Source organism: Echinops telfairi, unplaced genomic scaffold (assembly GCF_000313985.2).
Source record: "Echinops telfairi isolate 266 unplaced genomic scaffold, ASM31398v2 ScPeMD7_7439;HRSCAF=8477, whole genome shotgun sequence".
In the NCBI taxonomy this organism is placed as follows: domain Eukaryota; kingdom Metazoa; phylum Chordata; class Mammalia; order Afrosoricida; family Tenrecidae; genus Echinops; species Echinops telfairi.
In genome coordinates, this window is record NW_022111339.1 from 3,157,643 (window position 1) to 3,169,596 (window position 11,954).

The following is an 11,954-nucleotide window of genomic DNA, read 5'->3' on the forward strand; positions in this document are numbered from 1 at the left end:
CCCCCTTAGTCACTATGGTAAGATTTTTTGTTCTGATGATCCCTGATACCTACTCATTTTGCTGAGCGCTTGGCAGAGATTATAGGCAGCCCATCTTGTTGAAGAGTTGGTGTGGTGGCCTGAGAAGGCTGGGACTCTGCCTGGGACCGTGGTTTTATGGAATGTGTGACTTGATCCACATCATTGATGTGTGATGAGCTTTAAGGCCATAAATTGTAAGATCTACTTAGTGTTTTTAGGATCAAGCATTTCAAACCAGTAACCTACTTTTTAAACTGTGGATGGTGTAGAGATAATTTTGAACAGTCAGCTTATTTATGTTATGATGAAGGCTTTGAACTGGTTTACACAGGTTCATTTATGACTAATGGCGATGAAGCCAGAGGAGAAAGAGTGTAGTAAAGTCGGATTGTAGTTGCCACAATAACTGGAATGGGAAGTATATATAGCAAGTCCTTTCAGGAACTTGATGTGTAAGCACAGTTGCTGCCATCTCCAAGTGAGGCACTGCTGTTTGTGACTACCCATCACGAGATTTGGTGGCTTTGCAATATCCATGTTGATCTGGTTTCCTAGGAGAGGTGGCCTGTAGTTCAGAGCTTTGGTCATGATGCTTGTTGAAATTAACAGTGATTCCACTTTATATACTCTTGTTGCAGATAATGGAAGTCTAGTCAATTCTGACTCATGGCAACTTTATATTGGCGAGGTAGAACTGTGGCGCCCACGGTGTCTCCCCCCGCCCCCACACACACACCCGGTTCCTGAGACTGCAACTCTTTATGGGAGCAGCAGAAGGCTCCCCCTGAAAAACATACTACCCATCCCCAGCGGCTGGTGGTTTTGAATGGCTAACCTTGTGGTTAGCAGCCTGAGGAGTAACCAGAGCGTCTGGAAAATCTGCAAGGGACAGCTAGTAGTGTAACTTTTCCATGCTTTCAACCCATCCTGCTCCATGATGGTGGGTGGCTGGAGAAATGGCTACCCACATCAAGATTTTTAAGTCCTTAGCCTGTTAGAGTACAGCTTAATTTATATGTTATATTATCATCATGCACACTGGACTTTCTCCTACCGGCTTGGGATGGAGACTGAAAGCTTAGCAATTGATGTGCCGCCGTGCTCCCCCCCCCAGCCATCCTGGTAGCTGTGGTTTTTGTGATGGAGACTTTTAGTTCTTATTCTATAGTCTACATATTCTGTAGTCTAATGCAGTAAATTAATTTTCACCACATTCCTCTCCAGAGGTATGTAGTTGTATGCAAATGTAACAACATTTTACTGTTTTATGTGTGAAAATTAATCCTAAATTTTGGATCTTTTTTCATAGTAATAGATGTTATCTTCCAGCATGTTGGTTTTGTTCTAAATTATTATTCACGTGTGCTTGATTGTGTGTGTGTGTGTGTGTGTGTGTGTGTGTGTGTGTGCGTGTGCGTGTGCACCCGCGCGCTTGATTTTAAGGAGTAGTGTATGAAGTTGGGACACCAGAACATAAGAGGTTGAGAGACTGTTAGCTTACAGATTGACTAAAGCAACTAGCATATCCTAGTGCTTTGCCCTTTAATTGTCTTAGTCTGTGTTGTTTGCCCGTGTGTTTAAATAAGCTTTGTGAAGAGAAGCCAAGTGAAACACTGTCTCCTGTTCTTCATATATGGGAAGGGGTCTCTTGGGGAACATTAGTGTAGCCTTCTTAACTCTGACACTAGATGCTGGCAGCAATGGGCAACAGAAGAATTCATCTCACCGCAGAAATCTTAGCAACTGGAGATGGACAGCATTGGCGAGGCTGCTTGCTTTCCCCTGAAGCCCATGATGAAGGCCTCTGCTTGAGTGACTCATCTTTTTGGCTTTGTCTTTTACAGCATCTCCCTGGCAGTGGGCAATGTGCACATCCTTTCAGTGGCTTGCTTTGATTTCTTAACATACCCGATTTTCATTAGAGTTTTATTTCAACTTTTCCTTTGCTTGCTACTCAGGGAAGTTAGACGACGATATGAGGTGGACACTAGATCACCCCCCTCCCATTACTGTATTACCTATAGCACAACCTTTTCCTGTGACGTATGTCCTCACCTGCAATTAGGGGGCTTGCACGTCCCCAGATAATATAAAAGCCTTGGTTAGCAATCAATCAATCGCTCTCTCTCCTCGTGGACCACTAAATGAGGCTGGGGTGTGCATGCTATCATGAACTATGTCTGACTCCATCATTTCAGTCTCTCTTCTATCTCTCATGCTCTGTATGCCTTTACTGTAATCTTTACTTATTCTCGCTGTACAATTGCTCCTACCGGTCCCATGATGATGTGTTAGGGCAGGTACCCTGATAGTTTACACACGGGCTTTGGGTTCTCTACTCTGCACTCCCCCTCATTCACATTGGTATGCTATTTTTATTGTGTGTCTAATGGTTTACTGAGCAGATTAGCTTTCTGCTCAACCCGACACATTTGCTTCATGTTATTGATTGCAGCTCCATTGTGTACAACTTTACGTCTCCCACTTTCTCTCTGATTCCTGCTTCCTTCCATTCCTTCTTTCCGAACTCTATCCTTAAGTCAGTGCTGCCCCTGTCAAATGGTTGATCTTATATGGTGTGCACACTGCACTAGTGTTAGTGTTCCCTTTAAATACCTGTCTGTTGTTTGGCGGAAAATTGAGCCATGGAGTAAGTGCACTTCTAGACCCAAAGGGTGGTTAAGAACTACAGTCTTGGGAATTCCTCCAAACTATTGGAGCAGTACGTCTGGCCTTACTGTGTGATTTTTTTTTTTTTAACATAGGCTTCTATCTAGCACCCTTTAGTATTCCTTTCAAAGCAATTGTAGCCAGACTATCTAATTCTTCTGGGTCCATGGTATGGAAATTAATGTTCATGGGGTCCATTTCATCATCACTTTTACTTTTAAATGCCTTCCATTTACCAAATAAATTGATGTCTTCCAGTTCCTGGTAAAGTGAATCTACCATGTGATCTTTTCATAGATAATATTTACTTGTGTAAATATACACAGCAAAAGGATATGTCCTGTCAGCAAGTTGTTCACATGCAGTGAGCTTGTTTACATCTCCAAGCTGTGTAACTACTCTTACTATTCTATTACAAATCCACCTTCCCAAAGTGTAGAGCCACGGCTCTAACAGACACAAGCATTTCTATATACACCATCGTTGAAGTTTTCTTCTAAGTTTGGGAAAGTGATGGGAAAAAAGTTAGGATTGTGGTCTTCAAATTTGTTTTGGGTTGCTAACCTAGTTCTCTTATGGGAAATCCAAATTGCTTTGTACATCTTAAATGAAAATACTAAGGCCATCCACTCTGTCGAACACAATTAGCGTTGGAATGAATGTGCAGCGCTCTTTCTCAGCGGCAGTTGCTGTAATAAGCTATCCAATAATCTGCCCTGGAATTAGGCACTGGGCTTTATATCGGGGATTGTGGAGTGATTCCATCTCAAGGCATGAAAACTGCCAGAACGAGGGCAGGGGAAGTCAGCTTAGTTGGAACTTTTGACCATTGAGGCAGGAGCTGATTTATCAGATGATCTGTAAACACTGATTTGGGGTAATGAATAGTGAATATCTAGGAAGAGAATCCTGGAGCATGCCGAGGAAAAGGAGCCTGCATAGGTTTGGTGAGAGAGTAGCAGCAGGTGTAGGGGTGTTTTAAAATTGGTTAATATTTAACAGAGTAAGGGTCATTCAGGAGGCCTGTTGCTGTAGTGGTTAACCATTTGGCTGCTCACCAAAACCTTGGCTGTTGGAGCACACCAGCTGCTCTGCAGAAGACAGATGTGGCAGTCTGCTTCCTTAAATATTACATATATTGCCTTTGAGGAACACCGGTGGAGCAGTTGTATGTCTTATAGGGTCTCCAGGAATGGGGATTGGACTGGTTAAGGTTTGTTAGATTTGGGCCCATGTGACCATATGAACTTTGAGATGGGTGTGAACTTGGTAGTGTAGGGAAGGGAGTGGTGGCAGTGCAATGTAGAAGGGGTGGCTCTCATGTGGGATAGAAAGCTTTCTGCTGAAAATGAGAGGTGGAAGTGCACATTGTTGGATCGTTCACTCTGAATAGTGTTATAAGTGAATTAAAGAGAAGAATAAAATGATGGGTGTCTCGTGGTTTAGGTCAAGAAAATCATAGTGATTTCAGGCACTTCATTTAATGAATATTGTCTCAGGGCAGGCACTGGCAGGACAGTATGGCGTTAAAAGTAAGTGGGAAGAAGGTGTTTGGCAGCGTTTATCGATTCCAGAAATATGCATTGAGTGCCTAGAATATAAGGCATGTTTTGAATGCCTGGGCTTAAGTGGTTTTATGAGAGTTAGTTCTTTACCTCCTCATGTCTAGGGAATCTCTCTTTGCTGTTGAGTCTAATCTGTTTCATAGTGACCCCAAGGGATAGTGTAGAACTGCCTCCACTTGGTTTCCAAGGCTGTAATTTAAGACATGCATGAAAGGCTATTTCAGTGGCTGGTTAATTAAGATCTTTTATGAAAAGAGAGAAGGGAAGCCAGCATTGGGATTCAAAATAAACTCTGTAGAGATACGACTGTATTTTCTTGACCTCTAATGATAGAATTAGTCTGAATTATCTTCTATAGCAATCAGTACAGTGGATGGTTTGAATAGGCAGTAAAGCTGTATGATATTGAGTACCTTCTTTCTGACCTTCTAGGATCACCCAAAAAACGAGAGTTGGGTATAGGTCCACCTTTGGTGTCTGCATATAGAAATCCACTCCAGCAAGAGAAATCTAAAGTGATTCACCATGAGTCTGCAGCTGTGAAAGTCAATTTAATGAATTCTTTACCTACCTGCCCATCTTTTGGTACCATAACAGAGCCTCCTTATTACCCCCACCTGGTTTGGGACTTGCATCACTCTTGAAGGGGAGGTGACAACTCTGGAACATCATTCTGGTTATCACAGAATGGTTGTAAGTCACACTTTCAAAGAAGTGGGTTTGATTTAGTATCTAGAATTTCCGCCGACAGGCTCTGTGCCTTGAATTTGTTTCTCCTGTACGTAAAGCATTTTATAGGTGATGAAGCTGTTGGGAACTGAGCCTTAAATGTGTCTTCCTTTGCAGGGGTTCTCATTGCACGTAGTTTATGTTTTAATTAGGTATTAGTTGGAGAGTATAATTCTCTCGTGGAACCTGAAGCCAGGATGAAGTCGGCAGTTGAGCAGGATGCAGTAAATCTTCCTTGGAGTGTTATATGGAATGCTATCTTGGGGGATTTATAATTTATTAACTGCATGTGCAGGAAACAGCAGCCTCATGGTCTTAGACGTGTTTGTTGTGGGTGAAGAGCATTCTGCCCAAAGGCCTTTGTGAGTAGACCCAGGTGGGGGGTGGGGGTGGGTACAGGAAAGGTGGATTTCAGCCAGGAAGAGCATGGATTAGATTCCTTTTGCATTTCAGTTGCAAAGCATCATAGGGAGGGAGCTGTGGGGTCTGCTCAGCTGGGTTGCTATCAAGAGTCATTCAGCTGTGATGTATGAGGGGGATATAAAAAAAACGGAAGTAAAATATAATGGAATTTCCCCACTAAACTTTTTGAAGCCTCTCTCACACTTTTCATGTGGCATGGCAGTTAAGTTACCAGCTTTCTGCTCAGTTTGGTTATTTCGGCTCCTGAAAATGAAGTCTTTAGTTTGTCCGTTTTGACAGATAATTGAGGTGTAGTTGGAGCATAGCATTTGTATGCTTGGATGATCGTCCTCCCCATTGTGGTTTTGAAATTATTATTATCTTCTCCTATTGCCAGTTTTGAGACCATTTGCACTTACTTTGTCTCCGTGGCCTTTGCCTCTCTGACCTCTGATCAGGTCTAGTATAGATGTTTCGATTTCTTCAGGCCAGAAGACTGGTGGGCGGGTCCTATAGCGTGGGTGTCATGGAAACAGCCCACTTGGCCTGGCCCACAGCAGGGAAGGCTGTCTAGAGGGAGGTGAAGATCCTGGCTCTCCGCCTTCCTTCCTCAGGCCATTCTTCCCCTTAGTGTAGAAGATGGAGGTTTACTCTCCCAGGAGGAAATCCTTGAAGCTTAACACGAGTCCAGCTTAACGTTATTTAGGGCTTAGTCTCACTATGGATGGCTTTCTGAAATGTAGCTTGTATTTATGCAGGTTTAGGAATTGAAGAGCTGGAAAAGAGCTCTGTGAAGTTCTCATATTCTCAGTAAGTTCCATGGAGGCACTGTGCTTCCTGTCTTAGTGCAGTCACGGAGTGGTATAGTGGCACCCTGCCTCCCACCCAGTCTCAACCCTGCAGTGCCAGCTCACAAATTTATATACGTTTGTTGCACAGAAAGCACATGGGTATCTAATCTAAGATTCTGTTCTTAACCCCTGGGTAATTCATCTTTGTCTTGTTCTTTTTTTTAAGGGCCCAAATAACTGAGAAGCTAAAGTACTTCCAGTCCCAAAGTGAATTCTGCTGTATATGTTTTTTTTTTCCCTGTTTGTTGCTGGTTCCCTAAACCCAAGTATCTCTTCCCAATTACAGTTCATTCATAGCTGTCAACCATCTTCACCTCCCCAGGCTTTGTCTTTGTTCTTATTCTGTTACTTATCTGGATAGATATTTTTCTCTTTAGTGCTTCTTTAATATGAACGTGGTGTTTGCTGCGCTGGTAATTTCTTCCATTGCCCCTTTCTACTACCATGTACTGTAGTCTCTTAGCTATCTACTCTTCATTTGTTAGTTCTTCTGTAGGAACTTGATTGGACCTGGCGCACAAGGAGGCTAAGCTTTTGAATCAGGCCTTTAAAATGTGTGTATGTTTCTTCACCACCTCGTCTTACTCCACTATTACCTGCTGTCCTTTTTTGCATCCGCTTCTCTTTTGTTCATTTTCTTATCCTTTAACTAAGAGTCCAGTGCAAATCAGCGCTCACTTTTGAGTTGTAAATCCCTGAGAAGGCAGGGTCCATGTTTTATTGCATTCTCACAACCTCCAGTGGCAACACTACAATGTTCACAAAGGCATTGTTGTGACGCGGTGCACATGCTGGCAGCCATTCATGTAAAAACACTCCAGTAAAAAGGTTCCTTACACTTCTGGTGGTTGGCTTTAATAACCCTCTTTTGCAAACATTGCCAGGAACATTAAACTCCAGTATTACTTGTTAATGAGTGTTTTTGGATGTTGGATGTAAAAGAAAATGAGATGGTTGCGTGGGTCTTTCAGTCCCTTTAGTGACTTGTAGATTCACTTTTTGCTTGAAGGATGTATGTTTCCTTTAAGCAGAGAATATAAGTTGGACCCCCAACACATTTGGTTCTCAGCCACACAGTGTTTGTATGTAGTGACAGTGTCTATCTGCTTTTTTAAAAAAAGTCATACTTTTTATTTGCTTGCTTTTCATTAATGCCTCTTTCGATTTTCTCTTATTTCAGGATGACAGTGATGGGATTCCGTGGTCAGAAGAAAGAGTGGTACGGAAAGTCCTTTATTTGTCTCTGAAGGAGTTCAAGAATGCCCAGAAGAGGCAGCACGGGGAAGGCCTTGCTGGGACCCTCAAAGCAGTGAATGGTGAGTTGACTATTTGATGGAATTGGCACATCACTCTGATCTCAGCCATGTATCTGAATTGTATGTGCCTGGGCATCTTATATTAATTTGAGTGAGGTCTGCCTGTAGACAGTGTGACTTCATTCTCAAATCCTGTTATTGGGTTTGCAGATTAATCTTTATGATCCGTTATACAGAGGCAATGTCATTCACAAGGTGGCATTCCAACTGTTCCCTAGTGAGAAGACAAGGCTATAGTCTACATACCTAGTCTTGGTTTGTCTGAGAAGCTTTGTCTCCCCCCTCTGATCTTCTACCCATGGAGAGCTGAACCCCTTGATTATCCTGCTTAAATGGGGAACCTTTCACTTTAATCTCATTTGTATAGGAAACAATGAAAAATCTATTTCTACTGCCCTTCCTGTTCATCTGGCTCAAACAACCTTCTTAATAGTGCTTTCTCTCCTTGGTGAACAGGCCAGATAAGTACGAGAGGCGTTCAAAGTTCATGGAAAAATAGATAGGTTCCGTGAACTCTTTTGAAGCCCTCTGGTAAATAGTGGAATAGAATTGATGTAAGCTTGTTCTGAAGTGAATATCTGAAACATGCTCGAAGGCTTGTTCCATCGGACTTAATTCTGATGTTCCTGTGTAGTAGGTGAACGTGATTCAGATTAAATCACTCTGTAGGGAACATGTTAGAAACAGTTTTGGGTCATGACGCGTTGTCTTTCTCATCAGGAGTGTTAGCCTAGCTGTCTGTCGTGGCACTCCACGGTCTCAGTTGCATCTGCAAATTTCTTAAGATTTGTGAGAAATGTGAACAAACTAAATATGTTTTGCTTGAAAGCAAGAGATGAAGAAGAGTAGAATCGGTTTTCACTTTGGGGCCCCTTTCTCTTGAGGAGGAGGCCTTCTTCTGCCCACTGTATTTGGCGTGTGCAGGATGGCAGATTCAATTACGGATTCCAGCTTCTTCCCAGCCTGCCTGGGTTCCAGCCATCCGGCAACCTCTCACAGCAACTGCTGCTCTTCCATTGAGATTAATGGACGGAATGTACTTGTAGAAGTATAAAATTTGGGAGGGAGAAAAAAACACACCCTCTTCCTTACCTTGGGTGTCTAGTGGGTGGAGACCCCACGTATATCCAATGACTGCCAGTCATGCTGTTAACTCTGAAGGCCCGTCTCTAGAGAGCATTTGATTAGTTATTGCTTGCTTGTTGCCACTCTTTCACATGGAACAGCAGGTTTTTGCTTGATTCAAGTTTTTTTAATTGTGTGTGTACCGAGGGTACAGTGTCATCGAACCGTTTTGTTGGAGTAGAACAGCTGCTTTAATTTTAGAATTTTGTTATAATGAGGAATGGTCTCAAATGGTGTCAGTTGCAATACCTTTGTGTTCCTTGGATTCGCTGTTAAAGAGACAAACAGCTCATGTTTCTTTCACTTAAGGAAAAAATCATCTTCCAAGATGAGACGTTAGCTGGGTATGTATGAGGAATTTGGGTAAAAGACCAAAAACTAAAGTTAGTCATTCAAGAAGCCAATTAGCCAAATGTAGCTGTAGTTTTTATTGGCATAGTTAAGCCTAATGATAACGAAAGGGAACATTTTAAATTGGCCCAGACATTTCTTTGGGGATTGCAGAAGACGTGCAAATAATTCCTTCGCCTCCTTCATAAAAGAAAGTTATTACCGTTACACTTGTGTATAAGCCGAGTTTTCCAGCATATTTTCAATGCAACTTTTGTGGTAAAATTAGGTTCCTCGGCTGATGTCCGAGTCAGCTTATAGTTGAGTATATATGGTATTTGTAGTGGTGGTGTTTCACCTAAATAAAACATTTTTCCTTTCTCTTTAATCAGAGCTCTTCTCTTTTGATTGTGAAATTGTTGCAAGTCTGCCCTTTGCTGGTTAGTGTTTGTTCAGGCAGCATTCCAAGACCACCTTTTTGTCATTCCCATACTGAATTTCCACAGCAGTTCTAAGTAAACACATCTTCCTCTTTCAGAGCTTAATATATTTAAGACTGACTTTCTTAAGTGAGCCAACGTGCTACACAAAGTATTTTTCCTTGTTTAGGGACTCTTGGAAGGGCTGGAAACGAAAATGGCTTTCACAGGACTAACTTCAGACCCCAGGAATCCCAGAAGTGCCCTGGTCAAGGGTGGGATTCACTGACAGCTGAGAGCTGGGGGCAGCTCAATATTTTGATGGCCTCATAGCTTTGAGAGTCCAGGGCTTGGAGGAAGTGTTCTCGGTGAATGTGTGTCCATATCTGTGTGTACGTTTGTATGTATGCACTCAGATCCTGCACCGATGACTTTGTCTAAGACTGCATACATTATGGGTCAAAGACAGAGGTGGAGTGGAGAGCTCTTTAGCATTCATGACATATGTGTTTCTAGATTCTCCTTCTAAAGTTGCAATAAATCCTCCATTGGGTCCAGTTTTAATTGTCCCAGAATTTAGTCTGGTGGTAGGATTTTCAGTCAATCTATCGGGAGCCCTCTTTGGGAGATAATAAGCAGTGGAGTTTACCATTCTACTCTGACGTGAATATGAAGCAACTTCTTTTTTGGATGGTGGCATCTACTTTCTCCCTTCACATATTGGAGTGTTTGTACCTTGGGTGGCTAATACCCGAGACTTCTGCCTAGATACCCCTTGATGACACCGCCCCCCCCTCCCCCCAACCATGTGTAAGCTCAGTAATACTGCTTTGTGAGGCTTTTGTCAATTTTTAAACATTTTTGGAGAGCTTCCAAGGAAAGTCCAAAATGATCACCTCTAATGTTTTTCATCAGGAGCAGAATGGGCTTGATATAATTTTTATCTAATCTGAACAAACTGACATAGTTTCTGCTAAGTATTTGGCATGCAGAGGTGATGAGCTATTAGGACCTTGATTTTCCATTAGTACAAAGCCGAGAGGTCATGGTGTTGGCTGTCTTAACAGCCCAGTTGAAAGCCAGGGGTTCTGCTGCACCAGCCCTTTCTCTCGCAGGTTTAGTATAGTAGTAATGACCACGCTTCGGTAAGGTGGCTTATACCATAGAATCCATGTTTGCTATCCATCTTGCTTTGGTCTTTCTAGAGTGCGTGGAAAGCATCTATGTGTCCCATCCAGACAGCTAATGTGTAAGACTTGAAGCCATGATTACAGTTTATTGGTTATAGCAAGGCTCAGAAGAGGTGGTACTAAGATTTACTGATTGGGAACCATCTAGCTCCTTCCTGCTGTAGATGAAGCCACCTTTTCTGATTGTAGTCACTTGGCAAAAGCTTGCAATTGGACTGGCAGAGACTGAGACCTGGGCTACCCTTTAAGGGTCCTTAGCCTGCAGGGCCTGAGATTAGGGATATTTAAATAATAACATGGTGCACAAATAATGAGTATACATAATTACACAGTAAGAGAGGGTTGCTATTATCTGTATTTGAATTTCATTTGCTTCTTACAAATCTCATCTGAGATCCAGCAAGCTCTTTGACCAGCTTTTCATTCTTGATGAGATTTAAAGGGAACCTGGGCCCTATCTCTTACATTCTTATTGTGGGCAGTAGCGGTGATAATTAGAGTGCCAATAGCTGGCTGATAGTGAGGGTTTGCTGTTGGCCATTTATTGTTCCTGCAGCTTACCTGTATTCAATTTACCTAATCCAAAAGAGAAACTATTGGGTGGAAGTGGGGACTGTGAATTAACTGTTTGCCAGTGCAACTACTAAGTGGCAGAGCCAGGTTTCTGGAATAAAGATTCTGTGCTTTTCTCTAAAGGACTGTCCATGAAATAGCATTCCAAGAATGGTTGTTCTAGAAGATTAAATTTAAAAAATCACCCCACCCACTCCCAGTAGCAGTTTCATTTGTAGGAGATGTGTAAAAAGTTTTATTGGGGGGGGGGGGGGGGGAGAGGAGGCTTTTTAGGAAGGGAGACTGTCTTACTAATGTGAGCTTGTTTTTGTACATTTATTAGAGTTTATGATTGAGGCATCCTGGTGGTGTAGTGGGTATTTGTTGGGCTGCTATCCACGAGGTTTGCAATTCGAAACTACCAGAAGCAATTTCAGGCTCTCCACTCCTGACAACAGTTAAAGTCTCAGAAACCCACAGAGGGCAGCTGTGAGTCAGCATTGACTCAGTAGCATTGAGGGTTGTTTTTTTTAAAAATAATGGGTAAATAGAGGAAGTAAACCCCCCGAAATAACCATCGTTGCTTTCCCCTCCTCTCTTCATTCACAGACACACAGATGTTAGGACTCTGTGTTTTTAATACTGTTGTGTTCTAGCTCAGCTATGATCCCAGGATAGCTACCTGCCATATTAGTTCAATGCTGAAATGTGGGCAGTACATTTTGTGACATCAGCTGTCAATTTGTAGCTAAGGGTACAAATCAGAAGTGCGGCCCCCCCCCCC

General features: G+C 42.5%; 1 protein-coding gene across 1 annotated transcript in view; it reads left to right on the forward strand.

Moving 5' to 3' along the window:
* The window catches only part of JARID2 (jumonji and AT-rich interaction domain containing 2), a 273,050-nt gene that overhangs the window by 114,622 nt on the left and 146,474 nt on the right, over positions 1-11,954 (forward strand). Inside the window, 1 exon segment of the mRNA XM_004718079.2 lies at positions 7,419-7,554. Within this exon segment, the coding sequence (XP_004718136.2) occupies positions 7,419-7,554 (136 nt within the window).